This window comes from Periophthalmus magnuspinnatus, chromosome 16, assembly GCF_009829125.3.
Source record: "Periophthalmus magnuspinnatus isolate fPerMag1 chromosome 16, fPerMag1.2.pri, whole genome shotgun sequence".
Taxonomy (NCBI): domain Eukaryota; kingdom Metazoa; phylum Chordata; class Actinopteri; order Gobiiformes; family Gobiidae; genus Periophthalmus; species Periophthalmus magnuspinnatus.
Genome location: NC_047141.1, coordinates 3177797 through 3194028, shown reverse-complemented (window position 1 = coordinate 3194028; position 16232 = coordinate 3177797). Strand labels below are relative to the sequence as shown.

The window sequence follows — 16232 nt, the reverse complement described above, 5'->3', positions numbered from 1 at the left end:
GGACCAGATAATCTCACTCGACAATGTGAGTATAGCTTCTAGCCCTACTGTAAAAAATCTTGGAGTCCTATTTGATCAAAATCTCTCATTCACAGCCCATATAAACCTAGCTTGTAAAACCGCATACTTTCACCTGCGAAATATAACTCAAATTAGAAATATTTTACCTAAAAACGATGAGACGATCTGCAAGATGCTATTGTCCCGTACCAGCCAAACAGAGCACTCCGCTCTCAGAATGCAGGACTATTAGTGGTTCCTAGAGTGTCCAAAAGTACAGTGGGAGGGAGAGCATTCAGTTACCAAGCTCCTGTGCTATGGAATCAACTCCCTGCTGATGTTAAACAGGCCCCCACAGTCTCTGTATTTAAGACCAGGCTTAAAACCTTCCTCTTGGGTATAGCTTATGACCAGGTTACTTAGTTTAATGTCACTCCGAACTAACTATGACCAGATTGGCTGGGAGTGACATAAGACAGGCTGCAGTAGGAGATAACAAGCTGGGGGAAGTATGGCAACCTGAGCTCTATCCTCTGCTTTGTCCTATTTTCTCATCAGCAGTGCTATTCACATGTTGTCCCCTGTCCCACTCCCCCTGTGGAGTGTAACTCTTTCAGATGCTCCGATGACAGCTGGACCCTCTCCTTCTCCCCGCCTGGCCCTCCTCCACCCGCCTCCCTCTCCTCTCATTCTCTCCTCTCACTTTTCTCTCACCCCTCTTTCACTCTTCGCTCACTTCTCTCTCACTCTCCTCTCCTCTTTTGTCACTCTTTCTAAAGATGATTTATTCTTAAAAACATAAACACTGGACCTGATAATGATGGTTTGTTATATTCTGGTGTTTTGTTCTGATGTTTGGGTCTGGCCCCTCCCACACGGAGCACCTCTGATCTGAAGGGTCACTAAACCCCAGCACCTGCAGCCAATCATGACTCAGTGCTAGTGCAGCCTCTGCAGCTCAGGGAGTGAATCTGGAGGTCACATGGGGCCTGTCCTGAATCTGCATGTGGCAGCTTCTGAAGAACGGCTCAGCAAAAAAGTGTAAAATGACAGGAAGTATAGAGGCTGGATCTGAAAAGGAACCCTCCGTCTGTGTCTGCGTCTGTGTGATCTTTTCCATTCACATTGGTCTATTTTAGAATGCAGGGACATTTCACTCACAAGAATCACACTTCTGTGAGTTTATACGTTGAACAGAATAAAAGTGTTGTACGTGTGATGAGCCAAGGCCCTGGAAAACCCCTCAGACCCAGACTGTCAGACCCAGACTGAAACCAGGTCCACTTCTGTAGAAAGTGAAAAAGCTGCAGCCATCAGATGTAACGTGAGCCCTACAATCTTAATGTTTATACAGATTATACAGGTTTAAAACCAGGACTAAACCAGAACTGAACCAGGACTAAAGCAGGGTGAAACCAGAACTAGGAAAGTGAAAAGATCTTGCGGTATGTTGTAACTGGAGGCACTCTTTTGACTGCAGATCACAGTGACAGCTCTTTGTTCAGGTGAAATCTCTGGAATGTTTCTAAACTCTGACTAAAACCTTCATTATGAGCTCATGTTTTTGCGGCTCAGGTTTCATTAATTGACAAAGAGGTGAAATGTCTTGCTCAAGGACATAAAGGACACAATGACTGAGGTGATGTCAAACCTTCAAACTGGGAACAGGGCCAGATGATCACTACTATTAAAACTTCTGTTCTTACTGAACTGTTCTTCAAAATAATATTAATCAAACAGAACTGGTTTTCCAAGGATTGTTTTCAAGTAAAAGTAATTAAGCTAATTACTACACACGTAATAGTAGTAGTAGTAGTAGTAGTAATAGTAGTAGTAGCAGTATTAGTAGTAATAATAGTAGTAGTAGTAGTAGTAGTAGTAGGAATAGTATTAGTAGTAGCAGTAGTAGGAATAGTAGTAGTAGCAGGAATAGTATTAGTAGCAGTAGCAGTAGCAGTAGTAGTAGTAGTAGTAGTAGTAGTAGTAGTAGTAGCAGTAGCAGTAGCAGTAGCAGTAGCAGTAGCAGTAGTAGTAGTAGTAGTAGTAGTAGTAGTAGTAGTAGTAGCAGTAGCAGTAGCAGTAGCAGTAGCAGTAGTAGTAGTAGTAGTAGTAGCAGTAGCAGTAGCAGTAGCAGTAGCAGTAGCAGTAGCAGTAGCAGTAGTAGTAGTAGTAGTAGTAGTAGTAGCAGTAGCAGTAGCAGTAGTAGTAGTAGTAGTAGTAGTAATCATAGGAATAGAAGTAGTAGCAGTAGTAAAAGGAGTAGTAGTAGTAGTAGTAGGAATAGTATTAGTAGTAGCAGTAGTAGGAATAGTAGTAGTAGCAGGAATAGTATTAGTAGCAGTAGCAGTAGTAGTAGTAGTAGCAGTAGCAGTAGCAGTAGTAGTAGTAGCAGTAGCAGTAGCAGTAGCAGTAGTAGTAGTAGTAATCATAGGAATAGAAGTAGTAGCAGTAGTAAAAGGAGTAGTAGTAGGAGTAGTAGCAGTAGTAGTAGTAGTACCCATAGTAGTAGGAACAGTAGTAGTAGTAGTAGTAGGAGGAGGAGGAGGAGGAGGAGGAGTAGGAGTAGTAGAAGTAGCAGTAGCAGTAGGAGTAGTAGAAGTACTAGTAATAGTGGTTGTAGGAGTAGTAGTAGAAAGAGCAGTAGTAGGAGTTGTAGGTGTAGTAGTAGGAGGAGTAGGAGTAGAAGTAGGAGTATTAGGAGTAGTAGTAAGAGTAGGAGGAGGAGGAGGAGGAGGAGGAGGAGGAGGAGTATTAGGAGTAGTAGTAGTAGTAGTAGTAGTAGGAGTATTAGGAGTAGTAGTAGGAGTATAAGGAGTAGTAGTAGGAGTAGTAGTAGTAGGAGTATTAGGAGTAGTAGTAGGAGTAGTAGTAGTAGGAGTATTAGGAGTAGTAGTAGGAGTATAAGGAGTAGAAGTAGAAGTAGTAGTAGTAGGAGTATTAGGAGTAGTAGTAGGAGTACAAGGAGTAGTAGTAGGAGTAGTAGGTGTAGTAGTAGGAGGAGTAGTATCAGTAGGAGTACATAATGGTGGAAAGAGTCCTGCAAATTTGTCCTCAAGCAAGTAAAGTTGCTGCTGCCAAATTTAAGTGATTTTTCAGATGTACTCTTTACTTTTACTTAAAGTACTAGTTACTTTTTAATACAGTATTTTAGATCTGTACTTTATATAAAGTTAAAGGTTTAAAGCTGAACTTTGTCGTTTTAAATCACAATCTGCAACTGAGCTCTGGCCAATCAGAGCGGCCGATGCTGTTATGTGCTGTACAGAGACAGAGGGGGGCAACTTGGACAATACTCTGCATGTTTTGAGTTTAAATGTGACTAATTACAATTACATAGAATTATACTTGAGTACACAGGTAAACCTGTGCTTGTGTACTCGAGTACACAAGCACAGGTTTAATAGACAGATTTTATACTTTAAAAAGCAAAATTACCTAAAACTCCACTCAATAATGTGAGTATTTGTAATCAGTTACTTCACTCGCAGTAAGCCCATGCACCTGGAACAAACACGAGGCAGAGACGTTGTGTAACTCTGGAGTCATTTCAGACTTAAACAGTGAGTCTATTGTTTTTGCTCATCACCGTCAAATGTTCACCAAAACAAACCAGTCAGACCAGAGGTTCAGACAGGGAAACATCAGAATGAAACATCAGAGTGAAACATCAGAGTGAAACATCAGAGTGAAACATCAGAGTGAAACATCCCCCTTGTGTGCAACAATAAACACACTGATAACAAAATGTACAGTTAAAGTCTCTCTACCTGATTTTTACCGTTTTAAAAACATTAAAAAGAGAACGAGTTCATTTTAAACTGTTTGGTCCAAAGTTACTCCTCACTGACTTGCATAGTGCTTAGTGTTTTCACAACTCTCAGAGACCATAGTGTAACGGTCGTGCTAACAACTAGCATGCTAACAGTGTCTCAGACAATAAAGCGCTTTTTAAATCAGACGCAGACAGAACTCAGCAGAATTATTTTTAGCTCAATACTGTACTGAGGCACAATTTTCTCAAATACAGGGAAAAAATCTGGTACAGAGCCTTTAAGTGTCTGCATTTGTCCCATTCTTCAGTGCCTCTGGGTTAAACCTGCATTTGACCCATGCTTCATTGCCTCTGGGTTAAACCTGCATTTGACCCATCCTTCAGTGTCTCTGGGTTAAACCTGAATTTGACCCGTCCTTCAGTCTCTGGGGTAAACCTGCATTTGACCTTCAGTGGGCCCCATCTCCAGATCTTGAGCTCAGGACCATTTCAGCTGGAGGAATTTTTGTGTGTTTAAAGTTGGGACGATCATGAGTCAGAATGTTGAGAGTTAGACTGTTGCCACAGCAATTAACAATTCAATAGAATGATGTATTTTTTGAATGGGAAAAATCCTCAAAATGTTGCATAACTATAAACAGAGACCTACAGGAAAAAGTATATATATACTGTACACATACACACAAAAACACATATACACATTCTCAAAAGAACATACATACAAATACACACAGACAAATGCACACATATTTACACTTACTCACATACACATACACACACACACACACGTATACCCACATATACATATACACTCTTATACTTATATACACATATACATACACACATATAATCATATACAAACACACATATACACACATACATACATACATACATACACACATACATACATACATACACACATACAGACATGCACACATACATACATACATACATACACACATACAGACATGCACACATACATACATACATACACACACACATACAGACATGCACACATACACACATACAGACATACACACATACAGACATGCACACATACAGACATATACACACATGCATACACACATTTTCAGTGTTTCTCTTGTTCTTGAATGAGGATGTAGCTGTGGTTGCCGTGGTAATATGTGAAAACCTTTTTTGCTGTGAACTGTTTCTTGTTTGACTGTTTTACTCTGGTGTAAGATGAGGCTACTGAAAATTAAGATGTTAAGTAACTCAAATCATTTTCCCAACTCTAACCGTAAAGACTGAATATTGTGCTTGTGCTGCTCTATCGTCATAATCAATGACACCTGTGCATCATTGTGTTATATTTTAAATGACAATATTAATCTAAAACACGAAAGAAACAAGTCCTTCGATTCCACTGTAGAAATCTGTGGATCCCAATCAGCTCTCAGGAGCCTTAGTGTTTTTTTATATCATTTATTATCATGGCACTCAGTTATGTTTTATCTTCAAAAATCCTGCATAAAACTGTCTAAAACCTCAGCGTAAGGACGATCACCCGGTCCTGCCCTTGTGCTGCCTGTGCCAATGAGTCCGTGGAAACTTAAACATTTATTGTGAACCAGTAAACATCAAACCTTCAGCTCTCTGTTCTTTCTGCTCGTCTCATAGAAATCCTCATCAAACGACTCCAGGCACAGCTCAGGACTCACTGAGGATTTTATGAAACTCAAAAACGGAGAAAAACACCAGGCGCAAAACATAAAGCCGATCGTACAGTCTCATTTATTCTGTACAAGAAACATCTGAAAATAATTTATAGATTCACTTTTCTAAAAATCAAACAAAAGAAAAACTATGACACACCTTTGCCCTGATACGAAAAAAAATAAAACACAAAACAAAAACTGAAAAAAGCCGGAAATAAATACAACCAACGTAGCAGAGATTTGACCAAATAAGTCACACCAATTCAAAATTCCAATTCTATTTTTACCACAAATTATTTTAAAATCACCTTTTTAATTTTTAAGGTCGAATCTCCATAGATCTGACTTGTGACTGGGCCATGTGGCATCAGCCCTTTAATGTGATGACAAACACATTCAGCTCTACAGAAGCTTTATAAACAAATACAGTCACATTAGAATCACTTTAAATGTCGACCCTCAAACTGGAGGAATCTCAGACTTTTATGACATTTTTATTAATATCAAAGAATCATCAAGATCAAGTTCATCTGATCCACGAAAAATAACAGAAACAGCGCTGCACATTGTCACAAAAGATATTTTTGTGGAAATTATTTTTACTAGCGACAGACCGATATTTGCACTGTTTACTGAATGGGCTATCGGCCTGACATCTCCAGCACAGGTCGATATTTGGTTTTGTCCTGTGCTGCCTAAAGAACACACACAAAGCTTTAAACACTTTAGTACGAAGAGCACAAAACGTGATTCCGGCTCACACAGCTCTCACAGCTCTCACGGCATCAGGCCTGTCTCCAAGACAACTACATTGACTTATCACTCGATACACGACAGATCGATGCAGCTTGGGGTCAGTGCTGTTTGTATAAAGGGGAGCGTTTGTTTGTTTGTACTAAAGTGTTTGATTCTGCAGCTTATGTTTTTAACCTTACTAAACATTTAGAATAGATTTTGGAGATAATCTTATTAGATTAGTTTCAGTATTCTCATTTATCTCTTTGCTAAATATGGTACTTTAAAATGTGACAGGCCTCATAACATCTCAGAGTTTAGATTTTGGAGTTACATGGTTTATTCTCCACAAAGTGATTTGAACAGTGACCGTTTCAAAACAAAAAGAACAAAAGGACACATCTGGCCGTGGATTTGGTAAAACATTTGACTGGACAAAAATTGAAACTGTGGTTTTCCTTGAGCTAAAGATCATGTCCACACATTCACTCCCTGCAGCTGTGTGGCGCCCCCACGTGGACATTAGAGAAACTTGCATTTGTTTTGTGCAGTTTGAAGCCTGGGTTTGGAGTCATGACCTCATGGGTTTAAAAAGAAAAAGAAACTAGAGCAATAAATACAGCCCCCTCCAAAGTCCAGTTTAGTCCTGGTTGGGATCCACTCCAGTCCTGCTGAGATCTGCTGGAAATGGGTTAGTCCTGGTTTAGTTCTGGTTTAGTCCTGGGTTCAAACCAGGCTCCATCCTGGCTAGGAACTGATTTAGTCTTTGCTGCGATCCCTTAGTTCTGGTTTAGATCTGGTTTGGATCTGGATTAGTCCGGGTTTAGACCTAGATCAGAGTGGTTTCTGTCCTTGCTTAGTCCTGGTTTAGTCCTGGGTTCAGACCCTGTTCCGCTCTGGTCTGGACCTGGTTTAGTCCTTGCAGACAGCTTCAGGTTAAACCTTCGTGCAGGCCTCTGGTTTCGGTCAGATTATCGTTGAAAATGTTTATCTTACCTGAGCCTTTTCTGGTCTTGTAGCTTCTTTACCAAACTGATCCTTACATTTAACTCTGTAAAACCATGTGGGCTTCACTTCAGATCTGGGCACTAAAAAGGCTTTTTGTCATTGCGAGATAGGACCAGTGCCTTGGCAGGGGTCACGGTGTCATCTTTTACTTCTTGGACGATTGGAGGAGGTAGATTCACATTCAAGACACAGAAAAGCATGTCACGCAGCAAGTCCAAAAATCTACAACTGTTGAAGATTTTTTATGAGTCCATCTGGTTCACGTTTTCATGTTGTGGCTGATCTCATCCCATTTTGTCCTTCACTTTAAATCGTTTGCGTCGTGGCATCGTACAAGTGAATTTGGAGAGACATTACCAAAGACGAGCGATCCGACTCAGATTTGTGTGGACCTGGTGGTAGTTGGAGCCTGGAGTTAAAGTTGAAATCCCTCTCTGGGGCCCTCTTGCTGCTGGAAAAGGAACTGCCCCTGGTTTTGGTCGACCTGCGGGGCCAGATTGGAGTCCTCTTCCTCGACACCGAAGTATCGCTCGATCAGGTCAAATGCTTTCTGGTAAATCTCTTGGTTTTCATGGCCCTGAAGAAACTCGATCTTGTCGAGTCCTGCATAAGAAACACAAAAATAAGATTAAGGTTTTTGAACAGAAAATAAGGACAAAGTCATACAGTCTGGCCCAGAGTCCTGGTCCTACTATAGGTGTCCTCGAGAAAAGAGCAGTATGGGTGTAGCCAGGGTTTTGGTCCATAGTCCTGGTCTAGGCCTCCTCGATGAGGGCGCAGAATTAGTCCTGGTCAACAGTCATGCTCTAGACTAGGTTCTGGTCCATAGTCCTGGTTCTGGTCCATAGTCCTAGTCCATAGTCCTGGTCCTACCGTAAGCCTCCTCAATGAGGGCGCAGTACGGGTTGATGCCGGAGCCGTTCTTCTTGGCCTCCTTCTCTCCGAGTCTCAGGATGTTCTCCAACCCGCTCAGAGAGACCTGCACGATCTTTGAGTCCATCACCGTCAGAAGGTCACACAGCGGCTTGATCACGTTCAGAGAGACCAGATATCTGCAAATGCAACAAGACCTGCTTCAGTCCTGGTCCAGAACATGAGGGCCTCCACATAAACATGTTTTCTTTTATTTCTTTGTGTGGTCAGGTTTTGTTTGGATTCCAGTGAAATGTTTCATGAAGATGGTAAAAATGTTGGACCAGAAACTCAAATCTGCACCAATGTGGTCTGTTTAAATGTGCACACAGACCTGAGTTTTGCACTGACCTGACTTTTGCACTCTGACCTGATTTGTGCGGCGGTTCCTCCGGATGTGGCGTTGGTGATGGCCCAGGCCGCCTCTTTCCTCGTTCTGAACTCTGCCTTCTGAAGGATTTCGATCAAAACTGGGAAGATGTTTGAGTCGATCACGTTCTGAATAAAACAAAACACAGGGTTTAAACAGGGCATCAGGTCCAAATTGAGGTCTTCATATGGGGCTTTTTACATAATTCTGACAGAGCTGTGTACCTTTAATACAATGTTATTGAGGTTCTAGTTGTAAAATTATTTAAATTTGCTGTAAAAATGACCATGAACCTGAGGGCCAAAAAAAAATCTGTGCCATATTTGGGCCCCAGGTCTCAGTTTGGACAGATGTGAACGAGCGCCGCCTCCAAACATCATTCATTTATGGTAAATACAACAAAAATGGGACAAAAACCAAAACTCCCATTAATTTAAACATTTAAACTAAAATGGGATTAAGGTTGAGCCTTAAGGAAATACAAAACATTTGACCCAAGTCACATAGTTTAAAGGCAATGGAACAAATACTAATGAAATGTATGTAAAACTTCTGACTTTGAAGGTCATGAAAAATTGTCTAAACAATCCTTCTCTCATTTTTCTGACATTTCGCAAATAGAAATAATTTTGTTAATCCTAACTGACCTAAAACAATATATTTGAGTGTGCCTGTATGCCTGTATCTGAGCTGTACATCTGAGCCGTATACTTATATTTGAACCGTATATTTGAGCCGTATACCTGTATCTGCGCCTTGTTTCCAGCTGTGATGTTTGACACAGTCCAACACGCCTCCTTCTTGATGGACTCTTTGGGGCTGCTGAGGAGGTGCAGGAGACAGGGCAGCGCAGAGCAGTTCAGTATCACCTTCAAACAAACAAAAATAAATAAACAAACAAATTTAAAAAAACACTCACTTTATTCAGTTAAAGACATAATTTGTGTCTTTAAGATTACGAGAAATGACAAGACACTGCCAAATCCTGTGAGTATCACACACAAAAAAAACTGGAGAAATGCGTACATCGCAGTGAGCACGTCAGTTTTATGGTGATGACGTTTTTTGTGATGTTTACGGCGACGTCAGCTCCCACTGGGCACCGCGGTTTTCTAATGTGGAAGTGAGCGGACTTGTTTCTTTTACTAAATTGTTTTAGATGAATACTGTGATTTAAATAATACAAATTTTAAAAAGAGGAGGGGTCACCTGTGTCTGAATGTCGTCTCCTGTCACTATGTTCCCCACAGCACGAAGAGCAGGAGACACCACTTTATAATCACTGTGCCTTTAAAAACAACACAAAAACAGTCACTTTTGTTTTCACTGGACTGTATAACACTGAGCAGCCATAACATTATGACCACTGACTCAAGTGAACATGTAGGCCTCAAATGTATGTGTTTTAAGCAGGAAAAGAGAGAGAGACAGGACGGTCCCTCTCATAATGTATTTAAAATGGTCCAACTGTAAAAATGCTTTACTTTGCACTGGTACCAGTTATTATGGGATATCAGCAGATACTTAAAGTATTGTGTCGGACCGTATCAGTGCCCTCCTAAACTCAACAATACAACAGTTTTTTTCACTTCTGGTCTCTTACATGTATATGTTTTGTTTCACTTCTGCTCTCTTACATGTATATGTTTTGTTTCATTTCTGCTCTCTTACATGTATATGTTTTGTTTAATTTCTGCTCTCTTACATGTATATGTTTTGTTTAATTTCTGCTCTCTTACATGTATGTTTTGTTTCATTTCTGCTCTTACATGTATGTTTTGTTTCACTTCTGCTCTCTTACATGTATGTTTTGTTTCACTTCTGCTCTCTTACATGTATGTTTTGTTTCACTTCTGCTCTCTTACATGTATGTTTTGTTTCATTTCTAATGTCTTACATGAGTAGCTCCACTAGACGGCGACAGACCCCAGAGTCGATAACAGTCTGTATTTTGTCATTGGGGCCGTCGGACAGATAGGACAGGGCCCAGCAGGCATCTGCCAAAACATCTGAATCACTGCTGAAGAGGAGACGAGACAGGATACTGAGGCAAGGACACACCTACAACAGAGAACAGAACATGAACCTCCTCTGGTCCCCTCCACTGCTCCTCTGACCCTCTCTGCTCCTCAAACCATTTCCTCTGCTCCTGTCCCCTGACCCTCTCCTCTGCTCCTATGATCTCTCTGACCCTCTCCTCTGCTCCTATGATCTCTCTGACCCTCTCCTCTGCTCCTATGATCTCTCTGACCCTCTCCTCTGCTCCTATGATCTCTCTGACCCTCTCCTCTGCTCCTTTGATCTCTCTGACCCTCTCCTCTGCTCCTCTGATCTCTCTGACCCTCTCCTCTGCTCCTCTGATCTCTCTGACCCTCTGATCTCTCTGACCCTCTCCTCTGCTCCTCTTTAGTTTTACCTTGTTGAAGTCTGGAGGTGGGTTCTTGCCTCTGCACAGATTGGACAGAGCCCACACAGCGTTTCTGGTTGTAGTAAGTCGTGTTGACTTGTCCAAGAGTCTGAAAAAAACAGAACAAAAGATGGAGTCAGTTTCTTTCAGCTTCATATTCATGGTTCATGATGTTTTACTCACTGCTGCAGTGACGGCAGGATCCCACAGTCCAGCACATAGTCTCTGCACTCAGCGTTATCTCCAGCAATGTTCCCCAAAGCCCACACCGCCTGCAAGAAACAAGACCAGGACTGAACCAGGACTGAATCATGACTAGACTGGGACTAAACCAGGATTAAACCGGAATTGAACCGGGACTAGACCGGGACTAGACCGGGACTGATTCGAGACTAGACTGGGACTAATCCAGGACAGAATGGCCTGACTTGCCCATAGAGTCTTCTAAGGTGGTCGTATTGTTTTGGCTGGTGTGTGTGGCTCACTTGTTCCTGAACGTCTTCGTACTCAGAGTTGAGGAGTTTGATGAAGATGGGCACAGCTCCGGTCTCGATGACGACCTTAGTGTGAAGAAAAGTCCCAGAGGCGATGTTTGTGAGAGCCCACGCCGCCTCGAACTGCAGACACAGACAAAAAAAAACAAAACAGGGTCAGATCAATTTGATTTAAAGTGACAATATGATCACATCATCACAGCTGTGTTTAAATGAGGAAACAGCTGCAAAGAGAGAGGGGAAGAATAATGGAATTATGAGGAAACAAAGAGAGACGCAACCATTAATGGAATCATGAGGCCCAACATAATTACTGTACTTTGATCATTGTTAACTGCGCTAGACCAGGGATCTCTTAAGAGCTCTGGATACAGTTTTATAACAGAAAACAGGGTAGTGGGAAGTTATGAATGTGTGACATTTAAAGGTGATCACGTCCACTTTTATGTTTAAAAAGAACTATTATTGTTGATTTCTTTTCTGCAAATTGCTAAAAACAAATATTGAAATGAAGTTTATCCAGGTTATTTACATGGAACCTGTACAGTTCTTTTAAACGCAGTGCACACAGGCCCTTTAAATGGAGCGTGTACCGTTTCAGTTTTCCTCATTAACTTTATACATTCAGAACATCGTCAGTATTCACCATGATGAGTTTTTATAAGCCTGGGTGGAGTTTCACCATCATGATGCTAACAGCACTAGCATGCTAACACTAACACTAGGGCACTATGACACAGCAGACTCATTTTGGCTCCAAATACACACACACACACGCACCCCCCCCCCCCCCCCACACACACACACGCCTGTACTGTTTATGTTAAACACAGTGAGTACTTTAAAGTTACCTGCAGAGTACAGTTCTCGGTTCTTTGGAGGAACTCGACGAATCTGCTCACGACTCCTGGAGTGGCGATGACCTCGTCTATGGGTGGGTTTGGCTCTAGAACAAAGGATATGTTTAGAAATGTCACTGTCCCTTTAAGTAGAGATGGAGATCCACGCCGGTATCGATGACGATCGCCGCTGGTAGTGATGCCAGTTATGATGGCGATCGACACCAGTATTGATGGTGATCGATGGTGATTGATGCCAGGATCGATTTCAGTATCGATAGCAGTATCACCCCAGTCTCTGTGTGGCCTTTTAACAGACTCGGGACTCAAAATGGAGATAGGAGTTTAATACATCTGTATAAAATGTATAAAACTCCTAAATGTACAGCAGCAGATCAAATATCACACACTGACATGTCTCTAAGACCTTTGGTCTTCTTAAAGTGACTCCTGACCCTCACCTTTGGACAGAAGCTTCCTGAACTTCTGTGTGGCGAGGAGCTGTTGGTCTGGAACGTCAGAGAGGATCATCTGAATCATGTCTGGAGAGATCATAGCGTCCTGACACATGTAAACAAAAGCATGTAAACAATGTGTAAACAATGTTTAAACAACGACGTGTAAACAATGATGGGTAAACAAAAACATGTAATCAACAACGGGTAAACAAGAACATGTAAACAACAATGCGTGAACAAAACAAACAAAAACATGTAAACAACAGCATGTAAACAACAATGTGTAAACAACATTTAAAGTGTGCCGATTTCTGAGCTCACCCCGGCCATGGGGACGGTGGTGCTGATGTCTGGATCCTGGATCGGACACTCAGACATCGACTCATCGTTTGGGAGAGACACGTTCCTCCTTTTGAACAACTGTGGAAATAACACAGGGAAATATAAACAACGAGACATAAACAACAACCAATTAAAGTGAACCCACAGTTTGAACCAGGGCTGTGCAACTAAATATTCAAATATTCTGGTGGGACAGATTTGACAGATTTTTCAGAGGTGGTCCAAAGTGAACAACAAAAATAAAACACAAAAGGTTTCACCAGCAGCTGGTTCAGACCCAGTCTGCTGTTGAACTAGGACTGGACTAGTACTAACTCAGAATAAAACCTGGTCTAATGAAACCAGTAAACAAGAGATACTTGAACATTTGGAAGGTGGGCCGTTGGTCAGATTTCATCACTTACTGGGCCTAAGTTGACCTGTAGGTCACAAGTTGAATAGACCCAGTTTAAATTAAACTGGTTACAGCGAGAACCTCCGTGTCAATGAATCCATTTTGAATGCTCAAATTCTCCCCTCCCCAAACTCAGAGTGTCTAATGGGTTTTCCCTCTTAAATGACCTGTTCCTCTCTCTTATGCTTCCACAGCTGCACACCTTCCTCTTTCTCCTATAGGCCCTCCCCTCACTTAATACTAGCCCCTCCCCTCACTTGAGTCCAGGTTAAATGGCCTGTTCCTCTGTCTTCTGTTTCCGCAGCTGCACGCCCTCTTCTTCTCTCCTGCGTCCGAGCCCCTCCCCTCACTGAGTCCCTCCCCTCACTGAGCCCCTCCCCTCACTGAGCCCCTCCCCTCACTTAGGGGTCCGAGTTAAATCACCTGTTCCTCTCTCTTCTGTTTCCGCAGCTGCACCCCCTCCTCTTCTCTCCTGCGTCTCATCTCTTGGGGGTTCAGAGAGTTGTTCTTGTAGCTCTTCAGACGAAAGCTCTCTTTACCTGGACTCGCCATTTTCTCTGAGGCACAAAAACACATTTATTAAATCAATAAAAGGAAACATATTCATCTATTATGTGTTACAGTTAATACCCCATAGAAGTGTAATAGCCCCTCTTAAAGTTACATTGTGGGCATTGATGTGGATTTGGACGAGCTGTGGGCAATCAGCAGCTTCATAGATTAATGTCAGTGGTATTTTACTGGTATTATAAGAACCACAGCAGCTATTCAGCACAGAGCTGTCAGAAGTATTGAAAACTCACAATCTAATCAATATTAAAACTAGTATTTAAACTAGATCCTTATGTTTCACAGGCATTGATACTAAAAAAGTCCCACTGACAGAAATGAACCTTTTCTGAATCTGTTTATAATGATGTTGAGCTGAATCTGACCAAGTATAAAACACATAGACTAGAATACACAAATGGATCACTATGAACCTTCTGGATGAAATAAGGACGAAACCAGGACCAAGGACCACTATGAACCTACTAGAGATTGAGGATTACACAGATATAAGTCACATGGGAATAGAACACAAAGTACTACATTTAATGTGGAACAGCAGAGTGTCTAAAGAGTGTTTTTATCATCGTGGCATCGGGACCAGTATCGAGTCTATTCTTTAGTATCAAAATGGAGGTTGACAGTTTGGAATCGTGATGTCACTACTTCTGTAGAGGAAATCCTAGTCCTGGTTTAGTCCAGTAGGTTCGTAGTGGTCCATGCGTGTATTCTCTATGTCTATATGTCATTATAAAAAGTTTCAGGAAAGGTTAATTTCTGTCAGTGGGACTTTTATAGTATCGATACCTGTGAAACATGAGGATCTAGTTCTGATACTACCTTTAGTATCGATTAGTGTCAGATTTTTTATACTTTTGACAGCTCTAATGTAAACATACAACTACAAGAATAAAATGTTTGTGTCGTGGGGAAACAGGTTGAACATAGATTTCCACAAACAAGTGACTATAATGATCATTCTGGTACATGACTGTGTAATGATCTGTATGATTATTCTGTTTTTAATATGTTTCGTTTAGAGTCTCTCTGCTTATTTTTTTTAAATAAGTGTCATAATCGTCACTAAGGTTATGGTCTGAAATGTCACTTTACACATAATATGCAGACTGTCTTTGGATTGTGAGGTGATAAGGTGATAAGGTGATAACATAATCACCAGTTAGCTTAGCTTGCTACAGTTAGCACGTTAGCTGACAGCCAGAAAGGAAACAAGGATAAACATGGCTCAAATTTAAGACTAAAATGCACAATATTCCCTGATGGTTATATATAGCATTTCTGAACCTAAAGTTATATTTAATCCGTACAAATCCAACTGTTTTTACCCTAGAGGTCGGTTAGCATTGACATTAGCTCAGAAGCTAACGCTGCGTTACGCCTGATTTCTGCCATAAAACACAAGTAAAACGGGTCATTTCTGCACCTTACCTCCTCAGACAGAAGAACTGTGACTGTAACAAAAGAAATGATTCAACACCTGACGCGCGATGAGCTGATTTTCACAGAATAACCTCTTCACTTCTCCTCGTTTCTGGGAGCAAAATGGCGACAGGCTAAAAGTTCCAGGCGTCAACAGAAGCTAGCACTTCCGCCCAGCTGAAGCCGCCCGAGGGAGCTGAGAGGGCGGCCTCTAGCGGCCCGGAGCGGGCCTGGCTGGGGCGGGGCTGGCTGGGGCGGGGCTGGCTGGGGCGGGGCGGGCCTCAGGGCTCTGGAAACATGGATATTTGGTGCATTTCTTTCGGATGAGGCTGGTTTTATCGCGTGTACAGGAGGACGAGCTGTGCTGCAGGGTCTTAAATATCACACGTCCTCTACTGGAGGCGCAAATATACTCACAAATATACTCACCTTTCTCACCACAATGTTAATAAATGAGGGCCCCCAAAGGCACAATACAACGGCGCCACCTGCTGGCCAACCAAACACCGTACAATTTGCCTCAGACAATATTCAAATGAAGCTGTTGTCTTTTATTCAGGGACATGGGGGGTTATCTAATACACAGAATATCTGTTAAGGGCCAGTTGTTTACTTCATTTCCTCTTGTCGTGGTTGTGAGATTTGAACAACCTTCCTTGGAGATAGCTATGCTAACCAGCTAGCTCTGAAATGCTACAGACTTTACAACAATGTAACAGGCTTTCTCCATCAAATATTACAGAAGACTTTCCAGAGGAAACACTTGGAGGCAAGGCAACTTTATTTGTACTGCACAATTCGTACACATAGTAAAAGTGCTTTACAGCATAAGA

The 16232-nt window shown here is 41.8% G+C and overlaps 2 protein-coding genes across 3 annotated transcripts in view; both read right to left on the bottom strand.

The window, feature by feature from the left end:
• stx12l (syntaxin 12, like) overlaps positions 1-16232 on the bottom strand; it is a 133086-nt gene that overhangs the window by 50987 nt on the left and 65867 nt on the right. The window lies entirely within an intron of this gene.
• On the bottom strand, positions 5506-15588 carry kpna5 (karyopherin alpha 5 (importin alpha 6)). Of its 2 annotated transcripts, none has more exons than XM_055227973.1 (14): positions 15458-15588; positions 13834-13967; positions 12996-13094; positions 12678-12777; positions 12229-12323; positions 11369-11500; positions 11067-11155; positions 10893-10992; positions 10374-10537; positions 9686-9764; positions 9220-9345; positions 8477-8604; positions 8068-8246; positions 5506-7797 (listed from the first exon to the last, which is right to left on the bottom strand). In XM_055227973.1, the coding sequence occupies exons 2-14, from the start codon at positions 13960-13962 to the stop codon at positions 7610-7612; spliced, it is 1608 nt and encodes a 535-aa protein (XP_055083948.1). In that variant the 5' UTR covers positions 13963-13967; positions 15458-15588; the 3' UTR covers positions 5506-7609. The 2 variants fall into 2 exon arrangements, with proteins under 2 accessions (XP_055083948.1, XP_055083947.1); XM_055227972.1 differs by having other exon boundaries at positions 15409-15549.